General features: G+C 38.0%; 1 protein-coding gene across 13 annotated transcripts in view; it reads left to right on the forward strand.

Annotated features, from left to right (window-relative positions):
• The window catches only part of LOC132132256 (neurobeachin-like), a 120,455-nt gene extending 94,494 nt beyond the window's left edge, over positions 1–25,961 (forward strand). The window contains exons 23-60 of one of the 13 annotated variants that reach the window (XM_059544617.1): positions 170–387; positions 683–836; positions 1,417–1,440; positions 2,197–2,280; positions 2,985–3,165; positions 3,831–3,955; positions 4,163–4,270; positions 4,357–4,525; positions 4,895–5,372; positions 6,854–7,008; positions 7,254–7,380; positions 7,921–8,040; positions 9,246–9,379; positions 12,233–12,294; positions 13,623–13,687; positions 13,848–13,956; positions 14,063–14,229; positions 14,331–14,455; positions 14,674–14,820; positions 15,042–15,074; positions 15,787–15,923; positions 16,146–16,263; positions 16,350–16,452; positions 16,619–16,734; positions 16,868–16,980; positions 18,649–18,789; positions 18,912–19,028; positions 19,114–19,266; positions 19,537–19,704; positions 20,619–20,708; positions 21,295–21,487; positions 21,608–21,679; positions 21,860–22,015; positions 22,151–22,321; positions 22,692–22,793; positions 23,034–23,230; positions 23,309–23,460; positions 24,175–25,961. In XM_059544617.1, coding sequence (XP_059400600.1) covers positions 170–387; positions 683–836; positions 1,417–1,440; positions 2,197–2,280; positions 2,985–3,165; positions 3,831–3,955; positions 4,163–4,270; positions 4,357–4,525; positions 4,895–5,372; positions 6,854–7,008; positions 7,254–7,380; positions 7,921–8,040; positions 9,246–9,379; positions 12,233–12,294; positions 13,623–13,687; positions 13,848–13,956; positions 14,063–14,229; positions 14,331–14,455; positions 14,674–14,820; positions 15,042–15,074; positions 15,787–15,923; positions 16,146–16,263; positions 16,350–16,452; positions 16,619–16,734; positions 16,868–16,980; positions 18,649–18,789; positions 18,912–19,028; positions 19,114–19,266; positions 19,537–19,704; positions 20,619–20,708; positions 21,295–21,487; positions 21,608–21,679; positions 21,860–22,015; positions 22,151–22,321; positions 22,692–22,793; positions 23,034–23,230; positions 23,309–23,460; positions 24,175–24,265 — 5,175 coding nt within the window. In that variant the 3' untranslated portion in view covers positions 24,266–25,961. The remainder of the gene's footprint in view (positions 1–169; positions 388–682; positions 837–1,416; positions 1,441–2,196; positions 2,281–2,984; positions 3,166–3,830; positions 3,956–4,162; positions 4,271–4,356; positions 4,526–4,894; positions 5,373–6,853; positions 7,009–7,253; positions 7,381–7,920; positions 8,041–9,245; positions 9,380–12,232; positions 12,295–13,622; positions 13,688–13,847; positions 13,957–14,062; positions 14,230–14,330; positions 14,456–14,673; positions 14,821–15,041; positions 15,075–15,786; positions 15,924–16,145; positions 16,264–16,349; positions 16,453–16,618; positions 16,735–16,867; positions 16,981–18,648; positions 18,790–18,911; positions 19,029–19,113; positions 19,267–19,536; positions 19,705–20,618; positions 20,709–21,294; positions 21,488–21,607; positions 21,680–21,859; positions 22,016–22,150; positions 22,322–22,691; positions 22,794–23,033; positions 23,231–23,308; positions 23,461–24,174) is intronic. The other 12 variants (XM_059544610.1, XM_059544611.1, XM_059544616.1 and 9 more) reach the window with 12 other exon arrangements.
• The last annotated feature ends 261 nt before the right edge of the window (positions 25,962–26,222 follow it).

Genomic DNA, 26,222 nt, shown 5'->3' on the forward strand with positions numbered 1-26,222 from the left:
TCTTTTGTATTCCACCACAGATAGTCTGTTATATGGGTAAACTAACCCTTTGTGTCCCAATCTGGTTAAGAACCAGAAAAATTAAAAAGACGAATGAATGCCATAATGAACTAACAAGCAATCAAAGCCAATGGCTTGGATGAATGATTGAATTGGTGCTTTCCTGTAGGCTCTTCATGGTCGTATGTCGGGTCAGATGGAGAGGGACCTCCGTGTGGATCTGGGCTTCAGGGGCATGCCGATGACAGAGGAACAGCGCCGGCAGTTCAGCCCTGGCCCGCGAACTACCATGTTCCGTATCCCAGAATTCAAATGGTCACCCATGCATCAACGCCTTCTCACTGACCTCTTGTTTGCCCTGGAAAGTGACGTACACATGTGGAGGAGGTATGCAAGTTTTAGACCTTCAGAAATGACCAGCTAAGACATTTTCCAGGATGAAAGTCTTATGTTGTCCTGGAACAACTTTTCTGAAATCCCTAACCCTAACCCTACTCCTTCCCCTGTCTGTAAAATGATTTGTTGATCCAAGACTAACAACAAGGATATTATTTATAATCTAGTTCTCTGTAACCTCTTTTGCGTTATTTGACAGTAAAACCATTTAAAAAAAGATGAACGTTATATGCTTTTACATGGTCTTGCTTCACTACGGTCTTCTTTTGTTCTCTTTTATTCGCAGTCACTCTACAAAATCGGTTATGGACTTTGTAAACAGCAACGAGAACATTATATTTGTCCACAACACCATCCACCTAATTTCTCAGATGGTTGATAACATCATTATAGCGTGTGGCGGGATCCTTCCTCTGCTCTCTGCTGCCACTTCCCCATCTGTAAGTGGCACTTGAGCGGCCCCTAGTGGATCCTCACTTCAGTACAACATCCTTGAATTATAAAAGCAATTTTTTTTTTTTTTTTTTTTTTTTGGAAGGGCTGCAATTGAATTTAGAATCTTCTAGAAGAAAAATAAGTTGTTCCTGTTTCTATTCCCTGAATATCACTGTATGTTATATTGTCGCTGTATGGTTGCTGAAACAAGACTTTTCATCTTATACGAGTGCCAACACCAGATCACATATTTTTACCTACATACAGAAACATTCTTGAGTGCTGCTGATGTCATATTTCATCTTTTCAGCTTCAACCCTGAGATCTTAAATATGAACCCAATCCCTAATTTTGCAGCTTTTTTTGTCCTGTGCTCTTTTAAATTTTTTCCTGCAATCTAACCTTTTTATTTCGGGCTAACATTCTTAGAGCTTTTCTGAAATGTTTTCTGACTGACTCCGCATTTTTTGGTGCCTTTGTATTCTTTTGGTGTTTGTATTGCCTCTAATTCCTTTTTCCCCTTCCCTTTAATTCTCTCTCTCTGTCGCTCTCTCTCTCTCTCTTTTGTATTGTTTGCATGTACAGAGTTCTAAGGTTAGTGCAAACCCTGTAAGTTCCAATTTATTTATTCTTCTCTAACAGTCGCAGTCTTGTATGATCCATTTCAGATCATTTCCATCTTTTCTGTCTTTTTCAACCTCAGACTATGCAATTCATTTGATTTAATCATAAAAGTTTATGAAGCATACATTGCACTCAAAGTTAGGGTTAGCACTCCGTAATTCCTGTTTATGTTAAGCGGACCAATATTCCAGTCATCTATAGAGGTATTATAATTGCAACATTATGCATAAGTTTTCAGGTTCATATAAAAATATGATATTTGCAGTCACCCACAATCAATTTATTAGCCACATGAAGTCTCCAGTAAGTATTATCTGGCTGATCCTGTGATTTCAAAATACTGCCTTCCTATGCAAATAGTAAGTGATAATGATTTTAAATATATTTTCAGAAGTACTAATTTAATTACTAATAAACTCTTTTAATTGGTAAAACAAACTGAGTGCACCTTTAAATGTGAGATTTTTGATGTATTGAAATGCTAACTTATTAGCATTATTCTTTTATATGATCAGTTAAAGTGGTCATATCTGATAAAGTATCTTATCAGATCTTATTCATCATAATCTTCTGTTATTCACTGGAAATCTTCAGACAGATACAGATACTGATATTAAATTGCATTAAATGAATTAGCACGCACCAAGGAGCTGAGATGAGCCCTCCGGCTATATTTGTCTCTTTATAAGGCTCTTTATTAAATGTCAACTTCATTTGTTCCCCTCTGTGTTGGTCATAAAGACACAAGGAGGTTCTTGCTTACAGAAAGGGACAAAAAGCAATGAAGTTAATAGTCTGCCAGGAAGCTCTGGCACAGGGGCAGAGGTGGGTCCGAGCTATAGCCCCTATACTTACCCACAATGCACCACTGCCTGACTTCTTATTTGCCACTATTATGTCTCCTATCATCAAGCATGTTCCCAGTTTTCAACATCAATTTATTTATGTTCACTACTCAGCTGTAGGTTTTAAGATAGCAGTTCATATCTCCATTAACCTGTATTTTTCACAAGAGGCTTTTTATAGAATTTAAAAGCATATTTGCCTCTTCTTTGAAGGCTCCACGACTATTTAAAATCATAGTGGGTATGTTCTTGTCAACTTTTTGCTTTACAAAAACTTTTTTCCTTTTTAATACACCCTGTAATTATGTTGAACTTTTGATATTGATGTTGCAAAATGGTGATGTGTTCCCTGACCACTGCACAGATTAAGCGCACACAGCAATACTGGACCTGTTCACACTCAAATGGGTGTCACACTGGTTTGAACTTCACTCTAGTGGTGTGAGGTTTTCAAACACCTTCCTCCCCAACTAAATGTTTTCGAGAGGCATGTTTTGTGTGAAGTTGTCCTGGCATTATTGATTTGATGCTATCACACATTTGTTTGTTTGTCAGCAAGGTGTGAGCATTATTCTGTGTTTTAGTTTGTGTGTGTGTGTGTGTGTGTGTGTGTGTTAGTTTTTTGCTTTTCTAGACTTTTCTAAACTTCTGAACTTCGGTTATGTGTATGTGTGTGCGTCCCAGACGGAACTTGAGAATGTGGAGGCGACCCAAGGCATGTCGTCAGAAACGGCAGTCACATTTCTGAGCCGGCTGATGGCCATGGTGGATGTGCTCGTGTTCGCCAGTTCTCTCAATTTCAGCGAGATTGAGGCTGAAAAGAACATGTCCTCTGGGGGACTAATGCGCCAGTGTCTACGATTAGGTATGTGTGATGTATTTTTCCCATGTAACTTTTTCAAATATTGCATTTTTTATATACTGTGTTCCTTGACTGTATAAAGTAGTTTCAGTGTAAGGTTTTTGTACCTTAAGTGTGAATCACTGAATTTAGTCGGCAACAAAATAGAATGAGTGCTGCTTCAAGTAGTAGTTTAAAAGAATTTGATGTATGAGGCCATCAAACAAACAGACCTGCAGTGTTTACACTGATCAAATGGTAAACTTATTTTTTCCTCTCCATTAAGATGGAATATAAGAAAGTATTTAGACATTAATAAAGTTAATGGGGCAAAACCCATGATGTGCATCTCATTATGTACATTACTGTTCAAATGTTTTTTTGTTTTTTTTTAATGTAACAATGCATTAAATTTATCAAAAGCAACAGCAAAGACCTTTACATTGTTATAGAAAAATAAAATAAAAAAGTATTTTAAATAATTAAAAAAATTATAATTATTGTTCTCAATATTGCTGTTTTTACTGTATTTTGTAAATAAATGCAGCTTTGGTGAGCAGAAGAGACATAAACATAATAAAAAAAAAACAGACCCAAAACATTTGAAGGGGTAGTGTAGTTATGTGTCTGTGTGGTGTGCAGTGAATATCAAGGCAGATGTTCTAGTAAAACTGTTTGTCTCCTCTCAGTGTGTTGTGTAGCAGTGAGGAACTGTCTGGAATGCAGGCAGCGACAGAGAGAAAGAGGCAGCAAAACCTCACTGCCAATCAGCAAGACCCAGGAGAACCTACAGACTGCAGTGTCCGCCAGCAAGGTTATACACACACACACACCTGCACGAATACAAGAGAACAAACACATCTGCACATGCAAAATGCATCTATACACAAACATACTAAGGAGTTTCTGAAAAAAACATTAAATGCACATCAGAAACAGAATAAAATGCAATGCATTTTTGCTATAAAACTTGAAATTACGTAAATAATGATGTGATTCTCTCTCATCCTCTCTGCCGCAGACCGTCATACAGAATGTCCCGCGTAACCTTTCTCCCATCAAAGACCCAGACAGACTGCTGCAGGATGTGGACATCAATCGTCTCCGAGCTGTCGTTTTCAGAGACGTGGTGAGTCACTCACTTACCTGAGCTGAAACAAAACATGTATGTTAACATGAACAGTATGATTGTTAACCATACTGCATGTTCAATAGGATGACAGTAAACAGGCACAGTTCCTGGCTCTGGCTGTGGTCTACTTTATCTCTGTCCTTATGGTGTCTAAGTACCGGGACATTCTGGAGCCCCAACGGGAGATCGGCAGGTCCAGCAGCCTATCAGGGAGAAGCATCCGACAAGAGATTAATTCACCCACCAGCACAGGTGAACATAGCATCTGCAGTGTCATTATCTTCTGAGACTTTGATTGTACTCAATAGACGTGTATCTTTCGTCCTTTACCACTTAAACACCCAACAAAGTGTTTAAACACAGTCAGACGTCTTCCAGACATTTGTTAACTGTCTCTGATTATCTCTGCTACTGTATATAGTCATCCAATTACTCAACTTCATCAACTTAAGTGTGCAAGGCATTATTGCAATGCTTTATCTGAGTGCAATATTGAATTAATACTCAGGTGCAGGCTTTAAATAAATGCAGGCTTGGTGAGCATAAGATACTTTTTTTTTTTAAATGAAAAAGTCTTCATTCAAACTTTCGACCACTAGTGTATGTGTGTGCAAATTGCAGAAAACCCATCCTCCTTCACAGATGGTGTACGTGGAGAACGACAGGCCGTCACCCCTCTGGACGATCTTCCCCTGGAGGCCTCGCTGCCTCACACTGACTCCGGCATCGGGGAGGAGCAAGTCACCAGTGCTCTCAATGGCTCCGAACTGGGCGCGGACTCCAGCGGATTAGGTGGGAACTCAGGAGGCCCGGATGCCATGAGCGAGTTGCTGTGCACACTGTCATCAGAGGTGAGGAAGTCCCGCGAGTCCCTGCTGGAGTCGCCTCCTGGTGTGGAGGTTCTGAAACCAGCCGCGTCGATCTCCAGCATCAGCCAGGCCAACAAGGGAATCAATGTGAAGGAGATCCTGAAGAGTTTAGTGGCAGCACCGATGGAGGGGGGGGAGGCAGGGCCCGAACCCCAGCCGTACCACCCTGACCCTGCCCTGAAGAGGGAAGCTGCTGCTATGCTGCCCATGCAGTTCCACTCGTTTGACAGGTGGGCAGCTCTAGCGAGAAGTGTCTAGCACATCAAAATAAGCTAAGATACATTATGCTTTGCTGTCATGTATATGTGCTGTTCTGTTTCAGACCAACCTTATTAACAAACAACATTATTCAAATAATCATTCAAATAATTAAAAGTATTAAACCCAAGACCCAGAGAGCTGAACATATCAAGCTTAAATATATAATGTAATAATAATTTATAATATTATATAATTTAATATTTTATACTTAAAATATAGATGTAATTTTACTGAGGTTAACGTTTAGTAAAATAATCCTTTTAGTACAGACCCACAGTGCACTGAGGTAAATAAACGATATGCATCTGTAAAAACCAGTCGATGTCAATGTAATTTCTGAAAAATCTATATTTTTAAAAATTATATTTATAAAAAAAGAAAAATCTATATAATCTAATATAAAGTAATATAATTTAATTATACATATTTTTTTATTTATTCTATAAAGTTAAGTTGAGCAAAATGAAATATCTAATGTTGTCTGCCATTTGGAATAGCTTTTGCTTCAGGTATGTGCTTTTGTTGTCTAGTACATTTCAGAACAATGATGGAACCAATAAATCATTCATGAATCAATGCGGTTACACTTACATGTGGAAGGTCAAGACTTTTTTAAGAACAAATGAAGTCAAGAACACCTTAATTACGTATACGCGAGCACAAGGTCTTCCTTTTGTTTTGAATGCAGTCCATTTTTCTGTGTCTAGCTCCTCATTACTGCACAGGCGTCTGCGAAAAACACCACTAGCTCTGTGCAATAGTGTGCTCAGGGCTCAAGAGACTGACTGGCTTAGCGTGTGAGATTCCACTGATACTCTACAATACAAACTAAAGCCCCTCTGAACATCAATCCTCTTTGTTCTTCCCAATTAAGAAAACCTGATGAATAATTAAACATAAGATTATGCTGTTAATCATTCACAGGCTTCTTGAATGTTAATAATTCAGTAGGACAGGTGCATATTTTATAGACTGGTCTTTTAAATTGACATCATTTTTCACAATAATTCTTCTGTATTTTTACTGTAATTATTAAAAAATAAATGCAGTCTTGGTCAGCATAAAGCACTTCTTTCGAAAACATTTCAAATGTTTTAGTGACACCAAACATATGAATAGTACAGTAGTTGTGTTTTTACATGTAATTTATTGTTAATATCAATATTTACAAATATATATTGAATTAAATTAATTTTATTAATAAGCTGTGTATAGTTTGAATTGCTTATGTTTCGCTACTGTAACTCGCTTCGGATAAAAAAAAGTCTGATAAATGCATTGCAAAAGTTAAGTGATTTCTTAAAAAATAGAAGAAAAAAAAACATTTTAAAAAAATCTTACTGACCCCAAACATTTTAATGGTGTGTTTAATTTATGGTATATAAAAGTATTTTAATGTGAAGATGTATATAGGGATTAATTATTGAATAAATTCAATACATTTGTGCAGGAGTGTGGTGGTGCCTGTTAAGAAGCCCCCTCCAGGAAGCCTAGCTGTGAACACAGTAGGAACTCCCACCACCAGTGGTGTGCCCTCTTCAGGAAGTACGCCCAATATCTTTGCTGCTGCCACGGCAACACCTAAAAGCATGATCAACACAACAGGCGAGTCATCCTGAATATTTACATTATCTTACAATCCAATGAGCATATGCATTTTATTGGTCTATACTCTATTTGCATTTGATTGGGTTGATTGGGCTATTTGAAGTTGTCATGGGCTTTCATAAGTTTAGACTCTTTTCCAGTCGTAGTGTCCATTTTAGACATTTAAGCATGCTTTGTAGCACATTAAAACAATTCCTTGTGCTTAAACTATTCTAATGTGTCTCATCCATTATGTCTCACAGGTGCCACTGACTCTGCTTCTTCCTCATCCTCCTCTTCATCAAGTTTTGTGAATGGTGCCACAAGTAAAAACCTCCCAGCGGTGCAGACCGTTGCACCAATGCCTGAAGACACAGTGGAAAACATGAGGTACACACACACACATCCCTTTCTCCTCCACCCTGTGCTCTTCCTCACTTTATCCAGTTATTCACATGCTTAAAACCTTAAATCATGCATTCTCACTTCCTGTGCTCATCCTCTTTTTTTTGGCAGTCTTTCTTCTTCCTATGATTCCCATAATCCATTAGTTTCTAAACTTTACATCTGTCTCCTCTCTGCACTTCCCGATCTGTATATCTTTGTAACCACAGCACGCACCACAGCCACAGATTCCCTCAGAGACACATACTGAGGTCTCTGTGCATTTTTAAAGATGCACTTTGAGGTACTTATGGTCTGAAGTGTATTTCCTGTCAAACATGGGTACATCTGTTCTAATTTGAATGCAACAGAATTTATTTTCTTCATTTTTGTCTCTTTGCATGTATGACACGGAAAATTTGGGGCTCAATCATCCTTTGATTTGGCACAGATCAACACACAGGGATTAAGTCACACTTTAGACTAAGAGCTGCAGTGAATGCCTGTACAGTCATTACTGTCTGTTTGTGCCCATTTGTATTGCAGTGCCTTTTGTGAAGTGGACCAGTGTCCACTGCGAACCAGGCTGACGCCTCCTGAACTCAAATCCTTTAGTTCGCTGACAGGATTCCAAACAGCCCCCAGAGATGCAGGACAGTTTCTTAGGCAAGGAAGCTTGAACTGGCCCCCCTTACCCACTGCTACCAGCTTAACATTCCCTTCCCTTCTTTTTCTCTTTCTATTTTTATTCTTTCTTTTTCTGCCTCTTTTTCCTCTCTTTCCTGGTGGTTGTGAGTTTTCAAGCTGGTCAGCTACACCACCACTGCTGCTTTGATTTGTAACGGTTCTGCTAGATTTGATTCTGTCTCTTTTTCACATATATACATTGTCCAAACCAGGCATGACACGATACATGTTCAAGCATAAAAATCACGTCTCTTTGATTTTCATTTCTTCAATTGCATTTTTTAAACAAGACATAATGTGCCAGTGTTATTTTAGTATACAATTTTATCATTAGCTTTTTATATACATTTTATTTGTATTTTAATTTTAAAGTAAAATTTCTATTTTACTGATTTTTTTTATTTCAGTTTTAGTTGTAGTCATGTTAGTGCTGCAACTTAAACTTATTTATTTCAATTAGTTGAATATAATATATTGACAAGACAATTACAACAAAGAAATGGAATTTTGCAGATGGCATGTGAATGCAGAATAGTCATCAAATATGCTCTGATTGGCTGTAATTTCCAGTATTTCTTTGCATCAGACCTGGTTAGGATTTACTATCAGTGACATGAGCTATTGTTTTAACTAGACTGTGGTAAAATGCCTAACAAACACATTGATAATCCACAAAAAGCATGCACGCTCCAAATCAACAGTTATATTTACCAAGAACTTGACAGAATCAACACTGCTAGCTTACCGTTTCATTAGAGACATTGTCATTCTTCAATGTCAAGACATTCCTTGTTTGCACCACATTGGATGTCCTCAGACTTTTATGATTTTTTTTCCTCATGAAACCTTTCACACTTGCCCTTGTTTGGTGTCATTTGCATCCGTGGCGCTGAAGTTATAGTCTTAGTGCAGGTTAACTCAGCTTCTAGCTAAGCACAGTGGCACTTAAAGGGTGATGTGTGCAATATAATAGGGTGATCGTTAAGCATTTGCCTCCCTGTGGTTGAATTCTTGTAGGTTGGCTTTAACCCAGCAGTAACTCCATAGACTTTGTCACATACTAACCAGCTGGAATTGAAAGGAAGTGTGAATTTTTTTTTTTTTTTTTTTTTTTTTAAACTGGTCTCTGTATTTTGGAGCTAACTGGAATATTTCTCTCTATGTCTTTCATTTTCCAACTGTAGTATCACGACTAAATTGGAGCGTGCCTTAGAGAAAGTGGCCCCCTTGCTGAGGGAGATCTTTGTGGATTTCGCCCCCTTCCTTTCACGGACTCTGCTGGGCAGTCATGGGCAGGAGTTGCTCATAGAAGGTACAGGTGCTGTATAGTGCTCCTTTTTCTCTCTACCTGGTGTCTCTGTGGAGTCCCTCATTGTCTGCTATGTGTGTGTGTGTCCACTGGCTGCCTCATACACACACAATTGTGCGAGTACATGGACCCAGAGCAGGTATGAGAATAACACAACTGCTTAGGATGAAAGGATGTTTAAAAATCTAGATTTACTACACCTGAAGGAACTGAAGGACGAATTGCATGCTAAACATTGAGGAAGTGCTGTAGCTGATATACAACCCGAATTCCGGAAAAGTTGGGACGTTTTTTAAATTTTAATAAAATGAAAACTAAAAGACTTTCAAATCACATGAGCCAATATTTTATTCACAATAGAACATAGATAACATAGCAAATGTTTAAACTGAGAAAGTTTACAATTTTATGCACAAAATGAGCTCATTTCAATTTTGATTTCTGCTACAGGTCTCAAAATAGTTTTTTGGGGGGACGGGACGGGGGGACGGGACATGTTTACCATGGTGTAGCATCTCCTTTTCTTTTAAAAACAGTTTGAAGACGTCTGGGCATTGAGGCTATGAGTTGCTGGAGTTTTGCTGTTGGAATTTGGTCCCATTCTTGCCTTATATAGATTTCCAGCTGCTGAAGAGTTCGTGGTCGTCTTTGACGTATTTTTGGTTTAATGATGCGCCAAATGTTCTCTATAGGCGAAAGATCTGGACTGCAGGCAGGCCAGGTTAGCACCCGGACTCTTCTACGAAGAAGCCATGCTGTTGTTATAGCTGCAGTATGTGGTTTTGCATTGTCCTGCTGAAATAAACAAGGCCTTCCCTGAAATAGACGTTGTTTGGAGGGAAGCATATGTTGCTCTAAAACCTTTATATACCTTTCAGCATTCACAGAGCCTTCCAAAACATGCAAGCTACTCATACCGTATGCACTTATGCACCCCCATACCATCAGAGATGCTGGCTTTTGAACTGAACGCTGATAACATGCTGGAAGGTCTCCCTCCTCTTTAGCCCGGAGTACACGGCGTCCGTGATTTCCAACAAGAATGTCAAAATTGGACTCGTCTGACCATAAAACACTATTCCACTTTGAAATAGTCCATTTTAAATGAGCCTTGGCCCACAGGACACGACGGCGCTTCTGGACCATGTTCACATATGGCTTCCTTTTTGCATGATAGAGCTTTAGTTGGCATCTGCTGATGGCACGGCGGATTGTGTTTACCGACAGTGGTTTCTGAAAGTATTCCTGGGCCCATTTAGTAATGTCATTGACACAATCATGCCGATGAGTGATGCAGTGTCATCTGAGAGCCCGAAGACCACGGGCATCCAATAAAGGTCTCCGGCCTTGTCCCTTACGCACAGAGATTTCTCCAGTTTCTCTGAATCTTTTGATGATGTTATGCACTGTAGATGATGAGATTTGCAAAGCCTTTGCAATTTGACGTTGAGGAACATTGTTTTTAAAGTTTTCCACAATTTTTTTACGCAGTCTTTCACAGATTGGAGAGCCTCCGCCCATCTTTACTTCTGAGAGACTCTGCTTCTCTAAGACAAAGCTTTTATAGCTAATCATGTTACAGACCTGATATCAATTAACTTAATTAATAACTAGATGTTCTCCCAGCTGAATCTTTTCAAAACTGCTTGCTTTTTTAGCCATTTGTTGCCCCCGTGCCAACTTTTTTGAGACCTGTAGCAGGCATTAAATTTTAAATGAGCTAATTAAGTGGATAAAAGTGTAAAATTTCTCAGTTTAAACATTTGCTACGTTATCTATGTTCTATTGTGAATAAAATATTGGCTCATGTGATTTGAAATTCCTTTAGTTTTCATTTTATTAAAATTTAAAAAACGTCCCAACTTTTCCGGAATTCGGGTTGTATTTTAATTGGCCTCACAACACCGACAAATTCATTTTTGTAATAAAATATGCATAAATAACTTAAATGTAATAGATATAAAAGTGTAATGGTGTGCATTTTCTATTTATTTTTCAGAATTAATATTTTCACTGGCCTCACAAAAAAAAATATATGAAAAATATAGTTATTATATAATTATTACAGTGCTTTCTTTTCTAGTTAAATTAATTTGATTTAAAAATAAATGTTTAGTTTTGTGTTTAAATTTGTGTCTGTACATTTTTGTATCAGACAAATACTATTTCTTTACCAGGAAAAAAAAAAAACTTGATTAATTTTTTAATGTATAATAATGGCAGGTGACAGTTCCATCAACTGACCCAAAACTTGCTCACACTGGGCCTGGTCTATCAGGTGATCTTTATTGTTGAGTCCTGAGAGGACTTCCTCTCTATTCATTTCATCTGAAATCAAAGGAAACCTAAATCTGAGTGAATCACTTTTGTTTCTTGTTCCACCGCTGTCTTTTGTCTCCTTATATTTCCTTCCTCTCTTTTCCACCCTCTTTACTGAGTCCTCTCCCTCCCCTCCCTGCTGTCCTGTCAGGCTTTAATGTCTGTGCTCTCACCTTGTCTTGACCTCCGCACAGTTTAATGTTTGTCTGTTTTTGTTGTTTAATTAAAGCAGAACTGTGTTTACATTAAAATAGATCAGATTTATCACTTTAAAGTTTTGAGCCAGTTATGTTAGGTTATTTTATGTTACACACACATACAGTGGGGTCCAAAAGTCTAAACTAAATATATGGGATTTCAAATGCAATATGAACTTGGAAATACACTCAACTTAGATAGATAAATTAAAACCAGAAGGTTCATATTTAAGATCTGGACATTTTCACTATTGTTATCAGTCTTTTGGAACCCACTCAGATTAATTTTTTTATTTCTTAGACATGCGCATGCTAAAATCTGTTTTCTGTCAATGCACTGCTACAGGCTTGGTTTGTATGAAGTCCAGCACATCGGTTGTGGAGCTTGTGATGCTCTTGTGCTCCCAGGTGAGATTTCTCACTTTATTCTCTAATAATTTTATTTTGAATAATTCATTTTGACTTCATTTTGTCATTCACCAAGTGTCAGTATTTTCTATCACCACACCAACTTACATTTCAGGCTCCATAAACCCCAAATAAACTGCAGTGAAACTGCTTTTAAACAGCATAAAATTTTGGAAAAGGTCACAGTGCTGCAATGTGGAAACATGTCATCAGTATTTTTCAACCTCTTTGTGCTTGACTTAAACAGGATCCGATTTCAGACCCACCCCTACTTTACGCTAAAGCCAGTGTGGGTATCAAAAAGTATCACTGCATACTTCCAAACTACTGTAGACACTTTAGCTTAGTTTATATTCATGCATATATTCATGCCGGATGCTTTTATCCAAAGCAAAATACATTCACATTTGATCAGTTCATGCATTCCATGGGAATCAAACGCAAGACCTTTGGTAGCACCACGCTCAACTGTTTGAGCTACAGTAATGTTTCTTTAGAATCCAGTAAAACTTCTAAATTTCACATTCAGAAAGTATTCCTGTTGAAGAATTTTTACTTACCTTTAAGACACTCCTGTGCTCCTGTGCTTTGCCATCAATCCACATGAGGAGAAATGTACTTTTCTCACTACTAATCAAACATTTCAAAGCAGAATTATCAATGCTTGCATCTGGGTGTCAGTATCTTATACTGGGAACCCCAATAAACCTCTTTGAACTCTTCTGAATGATCAAGATTTCAGACTTCCGCATCTCAGCAGGCTTCCTCTGCCTTTAGAGTTGGAGTGAAGATTAGGAGCTTTGGGGTGTAATAGTGGCCCATCCAGTGTTTGATGCCCTCTCATCCTCCTCTCCCCTCCTCCCTCTATTTCCCGTCATCGCTCCATCAGCACATATAATATTACTGAAGCTCCAAGCCCTCCATTAGTGGCTCAGGGGATGAAACCGTACCCTAAATATTGATTGGCAGGAAGCAGAAGGTAATGGGAGCTGCCTGTGATGTGTCCTTCTAGAAGCATCTGCAGTGGATGCTAAGTGCATTCTGCCTCTCTTTCTAAAAAATTTCTCTCGCTTCTGTGGCAAAGAGCCAATCAGGAAAGATCATCAGTGCATCTCTTCAGCAACCATATCAGGCGCCTTTGCCCTCCACACTGAAAATAGACTGAAAAATGTATTTATTATCAGAACAGTATGCATGAAACAAAAGTATTTTAGCATTTTACACTTCACAAATCCATCATTTCATTAATGCATTTATCTTCGGCACATTCAAATGTTTAAATTATGGCATTCATTAAGGTCAATAACGTTTGTTTTGTGTGCTTTCAGGAGTGGCAGAATTCCATACAAAAGAATGCAGGACTTGCATTCATCGAACTTATTAATGAGGGAAGGTACGTTGCATTCTCATTAAAGTTCCTACTCAGCTGGCATAAAGTAACATTTTTCTGGTGCAATATATTGAAAGGAGATGCTCATTATGCGAAATTAAGTAATCATTTCAGGTTTATGCAGACTGTTCTCTTTACGTATTTCACTGTGTTTTTGTTTCAGGCTTCTTTGTCACGCCATGAAGGATCACATTGTCCGTGTCGCCAATGAGGCTGAGTTCATCCTTAACAGGCAGAGAGCGGAAGATGTCCACAAACATGCTGAGTTTGAAGTCAGTCAGTCTGCGTGGATCACTGTGTCATGTGTTCACAGTCTAATTGTTTATCATACATAAGGAATGATGTGAAGATCATTTGCTTTGCTCTTTCTTTTCATAGTTGAACTGTGCCCAGTACGCTGCAGACAGGAGAGAAGAGGAAAAGATGTGTGATCACCTCATCAGTGCTGCCAAACACAGAGATCATGTGACTGCAAACCAGTTGAAACAGAAGATCCTCAACATTTTGACTAATAAGCATGGAGCATGGGGAACTATGTCCCAGAGGTTCACAATCTCACAGTTTATTCTCAACCTTTGCCACTGGAATTCTGTTGCTAGTTTCCTGGCCATTCATCACTTCCTCACTCTCTCTCTTTCCACCTCAGTCAGCTGCATGATTATTGGCGTTTGGACTACTGGGAGGATGACTTGCGCAGGAGGCGGAGATTCGTACGCAATGCCTATGGCTCCACCCACTCAGACGTGGCTCTCAAATCTCTAGAAGAATACGGTCAGCCACAACACATCCATACCACCTCAGTCTAATTTACAGTGCACAAATATGTCTCAGAGACATATTATATTAAAGTGATGTTTGTCCATACATAATACATATGCAGATACACAACATTATTTTTATCAGGAAAAATAAAAAAAATAAAAAAAAAATTTTTTGCATGGACTAATTAGAGTAATTATTGTAAATAACTATATTTTTTGTATGGGCAGGCTCTGAGGAAGAGGAGGGCATGACGTCAAAGAAATCGTTCCGTAGTCATTCGGTGGTCAATCAGAACCCTGAGACGGACCTGATGCTGGAAGGAGATGATGATGCCGTCAGTCTGCTGCAGGAGAAAGAGATTGACAACCTTGCAGGTATTCAGCATCTCTGCTGCACTCATAAGGCTTTTATTCTCCAGCAGCCTTCTCAGATCCCATTGTAAGACTGCCATGGCACTATTAAACAAATCAGTCTTAAATGCCAGCCTGCACCAAGAGTTCCACTCTAGCTGCTCATGTAGAAATCATTAATGTGGTGATTCTTTGATGTATTGTTGATGCATTTGCTAATGTATGCAACTGTACTTTATTCCCAGTGGCTTTTCATCCGAGGGTATTTATCTCAAGAGGCAAGTTTGGTCCTTCAGTAAACAAGTATCCTAATTAGTGTTTTAGCCCAGAACAAGCTCCAGCCCTTGTCCCTTTTGATACAAATCTCAACTGAATCTGCACAAGAGTGTGATTATGAGCTCAAGTGCTACATCTGATTTTGATATTGAATCTCCGGATCACTAAATTAACTAATTAACGCTTATCAAAGTAGCCACTTAATCATTATCTTAATGAGTCACTGACTGTATTTAACACATTGTGGCTATTTAATCATTATTTAATTAAGCTAAATTGCTTGTTATTTCCTCAGATTTTAGTTTTTTTTTATACTTTCTAAATCAAAGAGGTCTATGTCTGTTAATCTCAAAGTGGTTTGAAATCTGATGCCTTTGATCATTTGTTCAGGCTTTGTTTTCAAAAGCTTGAGCTACAAATGCTTTCTGACAAATCACTTGGCCTTGGTAAAGTAACATCCTGATAATAACAGCAGTCAGCTAATTGCACCACTAAAAATGATCATTTTTAAGGATTGGTAATGGTGAAAGATGCTTTTTAGGACCAGACGAGGTAGATTTTAGAATATTAGATGTTACATGTTCAAAAAGATTATTTAATTCTTAATTAAAAGTTATTGGAAAATCTGACCACAGTCACTTGATTTGTTCACTTATCCAGGTCTCAGGACTTTTAAATGTTACGTTTCTCATTCTGTGCCGTGGTTTCTTTCAGGTCCAGTGGTTTTGAGCACACCGGCCCAGCTCGTTGCTCCTGTGATCGTTGCTAGAGGAACATTGTCAATCACCACAACAGAGATCTATTTTGAGGTGGACGAGGATGATCCAACTTTCAAAAAGATTGATTCAAAGGTACTGTATGTGCCACTGGTAAAGGCACCCTATGAGTTATAGCCTTAGGTGGGTGGGGGGGGGTACATCTTTTATTTCACATAGAATAACTTAATATCATCCAGTTAGAATTTCAGGATCATGCGTTGGCATTGCTATTGTCCCAGAGTTCAAAATGCAGTCTTCTTTGCTCACTGCTATTCCTCTGATTGTATTTAAATTCTTTGCTTTTGTGTTTGTCAGGTGTTGGCATATACTGAGGGCCTGCATGGGAAATGGATGTTCAGTGAGATCAGAGCAGTTTTTTCAAGACGCTACCTGCTCCAAAACACTGGATTAGAGGTCTTCATGGCCAACAGGAGTAAGATGCCAATTTTCCAAAAACAATGTCAAAATGTTGTTTAATTTAAGGTTTTTAATGCCACTATTTTATTATCATCTCGACAGCATCCGTCATGTTCAACTTCCCGGATCAGGCCACTGTAAAGAAGGTAGTGTACAGTTTACCCCGGGTCGGCGTTGGCACCAGCTATGGTCTCCCTCAGGCAAGGTAAGCTCTTTGGTGTTGGCTTTCTAATATTGAAACGGGTTCAGTCATATGAGATCAGTTTAGGAGTGGTTGTTATATGACTAAACATTTAACTGTTAATTAATACTAAATTTGTCATTAGCCAATGCTAAATGATTGTCTTGTTATTTTGCTGTTCCTCCCATAGACGGATATCTCTGGCAACACCAAGGCAGCTCTTTAAGTCATCTAATATGACTCAGAGATGGCAGCGGAGGGAGATTTCTAATTTCGAGTACCTCATGTTCCTCAACACGATTGCAGGTAAGATTCTTTTCTGCACAAATAAGTTTCCTGCTTTTGCAACTAATAGTTTTATAATTAATAAAATTGTGTTATAGGCTATATGTAAGTTACCTGCTCACACACAACATTGTCTGTTGATATTTGTTTGCAGGGAGGACCTATAATGATCTGAACCAATATCCTGTCTTCCCTTGGGTCCTGACTAACTATGAATCAGAGGACCTGGATCTTACCTTGCCTGGGAATTTCCGGGATCTCTCAAAGGTATGCCACTCCTGAAAGTCTTTTTCCATAGCTCAATTAGAGCTATACAAATCATCCGGAATTTAATAGGAATTGTTACAAGGTTTTTACGGATACCAGCTCTCAAATCTCAAATTTCCAATGTGGTCACAGGTTGTTGTTTCTTTCAACCCCCACTGCTTTTTTTTTTTTTTGTAATTTAAATGCAAATGTAATGTAATAATACTGTGTGTAATATAAATACATATAGACTACTGTTCAAAAGTTTGGTTTTGGAAAGGTTTGGTTTTTTTGTTGTTGTTTTTTTAAGTCTCTTATGGTGACCAAGGCTGCATTTATTTGCATTTAAAAACATTTTGAAACATTATTACAATTTAAAATAACTGTTTTAATATATTTTAAAATGAAATTAATTCCTGAGGATTTCTGCAACCATTACTCCACTCTTCAGTGTCACATGTCCTTCAAAAATCATTCTGATATTCTGATTTGTCGCTCAAAAAACATTTATCATCAATGATAAAAACTAATGATAATGATAAAAAATATAATATAATATATTAGTGGTGGGCATAGATTAATTTTTTTTATCTAGATTAATCTCACTGTAATCTTGGAATTAATCTAGATTAAAATGGCTCATTTGAATTCTGCCGAAGGCATTCAGATTATGTGTGCTACCAAAATAAAATAATGACTAAAAGTAACGTTAAGTCTTTGCGAACGGTTTTCTCAAGACAGATGGTGCATTAGACCAGGGGCTCATCTCCTGTTTCCAAAATGCATCACAAAGTGCTTGAGAAAGCTGTAAACGAATTCCACATTGTACAAGGTGCAAACAACCTTACCTGTTTCACACATACTCCGTCTGCAGTGCGTATGCGTTTCGTATTTTTTTTTGCGCCCATGTTAACGGATTCCAGCGTTTATGCGGTTGCGGTCTGTCAGTGCGTTCCAGGACTGTTGCATCTGCAGCAATGCAGCGATCATTTACGTACCGAGTAGTGGACTGTGTCCTGTGTGAAAGCACATCGAGTCCGTGCTGCACCACATACGTAATGCACACGGACTGCATACGCACTGCAGTCGGAGTATGTGTGAAAGAGGTGTGCGTCTTGTCTAGGTTTCTATTGAGAAGCTTCTTAAAAAAAAAAAAAAGCAAACCTGGCGGCATCTTAGCTGTATCCATGTTAGCACGTCACGTTTGATGTGGTAATTTCACAGTAGGCATACACACAGGTTTAAAGACTCGTTCTCGCCCCCTACAGATTTGGCTAGGTATACATTCGCGCTAAAATATCAAGGTGAAAGTCATCATAGCTCGCGTAGTATAGACCCAGCTCTAACCCAACTTTGAGAATAGATTAACAGCGATATTTTTTTATTGCCCGATGAGAGTCTCGTTAACGCCGATAACGGCCCACCACTAATATATATATATATATATATATATATATATATATATATATATATATATATATATATTGTATATTTGTATGTATATATATATATATATATATATATATATTTGTATATGACTTTACTGTTACTTTATTCAAATTGAAGCATACTTTCTGAATATAAGTAATAATTTAAATATAATAATATTAATTCTCCACTTTCAGAGGGCTGAATCACAAGTGAGCTAATAACTTCAATTCTTTTTTCTCCTTCTCGTTTGTAATGTAGCCAATCGGAGCCCTGAATCCAAAGCGAGCCGTGTTCTATGCAGAACGTTATGAGACATGGGAGGATGACGGAACTCTGCCCCATCATTACGCATCACTGTACTCCACCTCAGCATCCACTCTCTTCTGGCTTGTCAGGATAGTGAGTCTTCACTGTAGTCTATTTATATTCTATTGAAAATCTTAATCTTAATTCTCTTTTTAAGAAAAGATAATAAAAGTAGTTTTAATCTGATATTGTGTGCCACTTCCTCAATCCCACAGGAACCCTTCACCACGTTTTTCTTGAATTGTAATAACAAGTTTGACCATCCTGATCGGACGTTTTCTGGCATCGTACGCTCTTGGCGAAGTTGCCAGAGGGACACATCTGATGTTAGGGTGAGTGAAATCTTGTAAGGTAAAACGATGCTGTGACTGATCTTACTTCTGTGCTGTGACGTCAGCGTGTTTGTTTGTATGACAGGAGTTGATCCCTGAGTTCTACTACCTCCCTGAGATGTTCGTGAACAGCAGCGGATATGATCTGGGGGTGAGAGAGGACAGGACAGTCGTGTGTGATGTGGAACTACCAGTCTGGGCCAAAAAACCAGAGGACTTTGTTCGCATTAACAGGATGGTGAGGGATGGAAAGATTATTTGTGCATTCAAGCACCTTTGTTCGCTCCACATTATTGCGCAATTTCAGGTGCCTTTAGGATTAATAGTCAATTCAGCCAGTGTGTCAAGAATCAAAATAAGACAAGGCCAGTTCCCTGAATGGAGCAGCTCTAGTTTGTAAAGAAAAGAAATACACTTTGAACCTCACACAGCCTTTACATGGCTAGTAATTTCTTTGAGAAGGCCTGATGGCCCTTGTATTAACCCTGTTGTCCTCTTCCTGTCTCAGGCGCTGGAGAGTGAATTTGTGTCCTGTCAGTTGCACCAGTGGATCGATCTCATCTTTGGCTACAAGCAGAGAGGACCGGAGGCCATTAGGGCTCTCAATGTTTTCCATTACCTGTCTTATGAGGGATCTGTGAGCTTGGATACCATCACCGACCCCCAGCTCAGAGAGGTAAGACCCCCTCGCTAGAGAGGTCAGTGAGTATTGATTCAACGGAGGATATTGATCTAGGAACCTGTCCTACTTGTGTGAATCAAGTTAAGCTGTGTTTTTAATGGGTTTCTATTAGACATTGTCCAGTATTGTTTTTTATGATACAGATTTTTTCGATGTATCTCAAAAAAATATGCAGGATTAAATTCTAATTTTTTATTTTATTTTAGAAAAACTAAACAAAATAATGAATTAAGACACAGTTAATAACATTGATTATTACATATTCAATAATATAGTAGTAATCATCTCAAATGCTTAATGTCAATAATAATCTTAATCTAATTAAATAACTAATCATAAATAATCTTGATGTGAAGCATTTTACTTAATGTCTATAATTAAGATATTAGTATTATTAATAATATTATTGTCATTAAGTATTATTGATGAAATACTTAATGTCTTAAAGGGATAGTTCACCTTCAGTTGCTGGCCCACATTGACTTCCATAGTATGAAAAACAATTAAAAGTAACTTACACAAATTAAATTAAAGTATGATATCATTGTAAAAACATTATCATCATCATAATTAAAATATATACATTTGATATGAATGCATTTTCCTGTTTAACACACAACAGTGCAGTGCGGTTGTTATTTATCAGCAGGCTTGATAATAGAACCAATAATAATAAAATCTTATTTGATAGTCACAATCATTAGTCTTTAATGTCTCCCGTCAATATCTTTCTGTCCTCTGTCCAAAATGAGTGAATATGTTGATATTTCATTTCTCAGCACAGCATGTTGACAGCAGTGTTCCGCTTGTCTTTCCATGTCTGTAAATGTCTGTCAGATGTGAGGCAGCTCAGGGGTCTGTCAACTAAAAATGTAACAGCTTGTTTTGTCTCTTTGTCATCTCTTTAGTCCATGGAGGCTCAGATTCAGTCATTTGGACAGGCTCCATCACAGCTGCTGATAGAGCCTCACCCTCCACGCAGCTCCGCCATGCACCTGGTGAGACGCTCCTATATCACTTTTATTGTGTCTTTTTCAAGACACCTCTTTTAATTGTGATCTATATTACTTTTTTTTATCAGTTATCTATATTAGATCTCTTTTAAATAGATCAATATTGTCCTTTGTTATGTGATTTATTACATATTTTATCACAATTTGTCTTTATTACATTCATTTTATGTAGCTCAGTATTACTCTTTGTCCTCACTAGTTACAATGGACCAAATTTTTTAATTTGTCTGTCCTCATAAATGCAAAATGGTGCCACAAAGTGACAAAATGACAGACCAGTAGTACATAACATTTAGATTTACATGGAATAGATGTGATTTATGAAATCACGCCCGGTTCAGACACTGATTTACACCTACAGTAGCAAGGCTGTCTAGGGTTGGATGTTTCCCCCTCCTGACAGTCCAAACCAACCCAAAAACTATCCTAAATTATATCCTTACCCAGAATCCTGCCCTGTGATGTTCACCTTGTTTGTTCCATTGTAGTTTACCTTTCTAATTCCTTGTCCCTTCCTTTTACCTCCCTTTTTTCCCTCTTCGTCCTCCTCTTTCTCTCTTCTGCTCATTAGTGTTTCCTTCCGCAGAGTCCTCTGATGTTCAAGGACCAGATGCAGCAAGATGTAATCATGGTGCTCAAATTCCCCTCCAACTCTCCGGTCACGCACGTGGCAGCCAACACGCTGCCTCACCTCAGCATTCCTGCTGCAGTCACGGTCACATGCAGCCGACTGTTCGCCGTCAACCGCTGGCACAACACAGTCGGTGAGCACGACCGTTTGCAGCTTTCTTAGACATAACAGTTGAAGAAATCTGAGGTTTTCAAACCACCTTTTTTAATGTTTGGTGCAAGTTTATTTACAATATTAGCAATGTTTTGTTTAGGTCTCAGAGGTGCTCCAGGATATTCATTAGAACAGGCTCATCACCTTCCTATTGAGATGGACTCTCTGATTGGTGAGTTCTTCAAATCATGTGACCATGTGATTAGCCAGTAACTTATCACATCACTAGGGGCAGGCCTGAAATTCCTTCAGTTAAAGGGATAGTTAAATAATTCTGTCATGATTATCCTCTTAAAAGACAGATGAAACTTGTTTCTTCAGACATTCTCACCTGGTCTGTTTTCTTTCCCAGCCAATAACTCTGGCATTAGTAAAAGGCAGATCACAGATTTGGTGGATCAAAGCATTCAGATCAACACGCACTGCTTTGTGGTGACAGCCGACAACCGTTACATCCTTGCATGTGGTTTCTGGGACAAGAGTTTCCGTGTTTACTCCACTGAGACAGGTGCTTGTGTCTTTTGTGATTTTATGCCATTTATATGGCAACCTGAACATATAAAACTTGTACTCTTTACTACAAATAAATGTGAAGTGTATGTTTCTAAAATGCCATGTGCTCATCTGCTCACTCTTCATTCAGGGAAACTCACTCAGATCGTGTTTGGGCACTGGGATGTGGTGACCTGTCTTGCGCGATCCGAGTCCTACATTGGAGGCGACTGCTACATTGTCTCTGGCTCGCGAGATGCAACCCTTCTTCTGTGGTACTGGAGCGGACGACATCACATCATTGGAGACAATCCCAACAACAGTGAGCACATGACCCGGTTCATTTGAGCATTGCTTTCATTAACATAACTCCATGCTCAGTATTTAGTTGTACTAAATATATAATGGATTATTAGTGCAATAGAAAGTACATAGGACATTCACATACGTAGGATATTTCTTTTATTTATACTGATATCACACTGAGAGAAAAATGGTCTCTGATTTTTCTTTGTGAATATTTTAAATTCATTCCTTTTTTTATTGCCTGCTTACCTAACTTCATCTAACTCCTAACGTACCTTCTTTTTCATTTTTATTTTTGTGTGGTATTGCGTATTAGTTATGTAGCAAAAGAAATGATTGATTGACATTTGTAGGATTCCAGAAGCTGACCTTCTGTTGTATTGTAGGTGATTATCCAGCACCTAGAGCGGTTCTGACAGGCCATGACCACGAGGTGGTGTGTGTGTCAGTGTGTGCTGAACTGGGACTTGTCATCAGTGGGGCCAAAGGTCAGTCTGAGAGGAAGCAATCTGAATATTAGCATATCAGAAATGAACTCTTTTCATACTAGTATTGGTTTCCTTGAGAGCTTATAGAACTCAGATATAAACCCATAACAGGTAAGGAATTAAATATGTCTTAAAGATGTTTATTTAAAAGAAAATTATTATTGTCATTATTTCTCCTTTTTAAAATCTTGCTGTGTAATGACAGAATTGAGAGGTTGTTGCTATTGTCTTGTTTTACAGAGGGGCCATGTTTGGTCCACACCATCACAGGAGATTTACTGCGGGCCCTGGAGGGCCCTGAGAACTGTCTCCAGCCTCGTCTGATCTCAGTGTCCAGTGAGGGTCACTGTATCATCTACTATGAGAAAGGACACTTCTGTAACTTTAGCATTAATGGCAAACTCCTGGCACAGATGGAGATTAATGACTCCACACGTGTAAGAGATATAGTAGAACAGAAATACACATTAACCCAAAATAGTCTCTATATTTAACCTTATTTTGTTTTCCCCCAGGCCATACTGTTGAGCAGCGACGGTCAGAACTTGGTTACAGGAGGTGATAACGGTGTTGTTGAAGTCTGGCAGGCCTGTGATTTTAAGCAGCTGTATATTTACCCCGGCTGTGATGCAGGCATCAGGGCTATGGACTTATCCCATGACCAGAGGTGAGCACACCTGAGCTAAAAACCTAAAAATAGTAATATAATAAAGTCTAATAGTTTTACATAATATATATGAGTAGCCAAGGGAGGCAGTGTCTCCTTAAAAAAAATTGGATGAGAAAAAAATGTGTAGTGCAAAAAAAACACTAGTATTACAAAATATAACATTCGAAAGTCTATAAATCACTAATTTTACATTGTCTCTCTCGCCTCCCCTGAGCCCATTGAGTTGAGGGGGAAAGTGACGTGAGAGGAAGCAATGCCTCCATCACGATATGATTGGATATGGCTAGTTATGTTCGTCTGTGATTGCTATATATATATATATATATATATATGAATTAAAGTATTACCGTACGTTCTTAAAAAAAAAAGCCCAAACTTTTTAACAGTAGTGAGATATCACATACATAGAACTTATTTTAAGATTTATTTCACTTATTTTGATATTAAACTAAAAGAAAATTGTCTCTAAAATTACATATATAATTATCTAATTACATTTTCATATAAAATGTCATCCATAATATATCGTGTACATTACTACATGTTATTACTACATGTGTATGTCAAGTAAAAACAAATGTATTGTAGTGTTTGATTGCAGTCAAATGAACATAATTTAGTGCTTTTAATTATAAAAAAAAAATGTGTGTGTATAAAATGTATTGTGTACATTTTTCATATGAATATTATTTTTGTTCTATATATTTGCAGGACTTTGATCACTGGGATGGCATCGGGCAGCATTGTGGCGTTTAACATTGATTTCAATCGTTGGCACTACGAACATCAGAACAGATACTGAGACAGAACAAAGAGAGACAGAGATGGGAGGAGAGAGGGACCTTGTTTAGGGCCTGCAGTTGAGGCAGTGAAAACAGTGAAGTTCATTTCCAGCTTGACAGATGATGGTGTCCCTCAAAGTTCAGGGTTGCGTTAAACCCGGAAGAAATCACAAGACATATCGCCAACGTTACTTAGACCTTTAGGGTTGTCCTTCACTCCCCACTTACTATGATGAGTTGTCCTTTTGTATGCGAAGGTCATCGTACAAGATCGACAGCAGGACTGGATGGACTGTACTGCAGTTCCCAGCAGAAGAAGCTTAGAGAAAAACCACTAACAAAACAGATTTTGGGAGGGTTGTGGGAGGGAAGGATGGGGTCTGGTGTGGGATTAAGCGGTGAACTTAGTCTTTGTAAATTCAAATTCTAACGGTGCAATTCGTCACTATAAGGGGATAAAATCATACTTCCCACTTGCTCTCCATTATGGAAGATCCCATAATCCTTTAATTTATTAATGACTTGCTGTAAGATATTGTGTAGGTCCAACAAAATGATGATTTGGACAATTATAGATGAAGGCCTGCTGATTCACAGGGAGGAAGTGAACTGCTCAGACAGGAATCAAGCTTCTCTTTCCTCTTTGTATATTTGGTAATTGTTTTGTCATATATGTAAATATTGTGATGGTTAGGAAAGCCAGGCATGTAAGCAGGCCATAAAAAAAGAGAGAATAACAACAAAAGAAAAAGAACCCTCCCTCACTCACAATTTCATTTATTTATGAAAAAAGAAAATTATTAATGTTGAAGTTTTTGTATCAGACACATTGCACCGTTAACATCCCATATTTTTCCAGCATATACATTATTTTTATTATTATTTATTTTAGACCCATTCTCCATTGTATAATTTGTGCATTGATGTTTGTTGTATTTAAAAAATTAATATTATAATCATATGTGATGATTACATTGTACAACCACAGCCACAGTAAGCAATATCCTTGTAGCCGAGAGTGACTGCAGAAACACGGTTTAATACGTGGATTGATATGTTTGAAATCCACATTTATGAATATTGACTTATTTTCTTCCATCCCCCTCTTTAAAAAGTGTGATTGAAGGACATTTTTCAATCAACAACACTAATACTGAAATATAGTCGTTTTACTGCAGAGGTGTAATTACTAGTCAGCTGGAAGCTAAGACTGAGTTGAGAAATGAAAATATGAATAAATTATGCAAGTAATTCATTGCTCTGCCTTTTCATTGGCCATTTAATGTGAATTATACATGAGACAGCAGCGCACACACAACGTGCAGGTCTGTCTGTGTAGGTGAGCGGTCAGTACTGTATATTTGATTTGATTTGTACATTTACTAAATAACTTTTATTCATTTATTTTGCAAGGTGTATCTGATCATGATTGCATATTGTTTTAATTTATTTTATTTTATATGTCTGCATCATTTGTGGAGAGGAGAGGAATAGTTGAAGTAGATAACGGATGATTTATTTAGATTCAGATTACATTTTTAAATTCAGTCCCCACCTGCTGTTTCATGCATTTGCTGCAACTTGAATAAGCCAGAATCTCACAGGTGTCTCTTAAAATGTTTCAAATTCATGCCAATATATAGGTCAATAACTGTAAAATAAAATTGTTTCCTTTTTGTCGTATTTACAATAAAACAAGCCAAAACATCTTTTTGAGGTACTCGTGTGTCTGTTTATTTATTTATTTTTCTTTTCATTAAACATCTATTCTGAATGTCCTGAATTGAATGAGGTCAGTTAACAGCTTTTAATCATGGAAGCGTTCGAGTTCGAGAAGCGAAACTTCAAGGCTTTTAAGCAGGCTTCAAAATCATAGGGCCAATTCAAAACTACCTTTTTTGCGCCCTTCAAAGTCAGTTTTGGAAGGGGACACTATTTTCAGGGACATTCAGCACTCTATCAGTGTTGCAAATAAAT

Source organism: Carassius carassius, chromosome 49 (assembly GCF_963082965.1).
Source record: "Carassius carassius chromosome 49, fCarCar2.1, whole genome shotgun sequence".
NCBI lineage: Eukaryota > Metazoa > Chordata > Actinopteri > Cypriniformes > Cyprinidae > Carassius > Carassius carassius.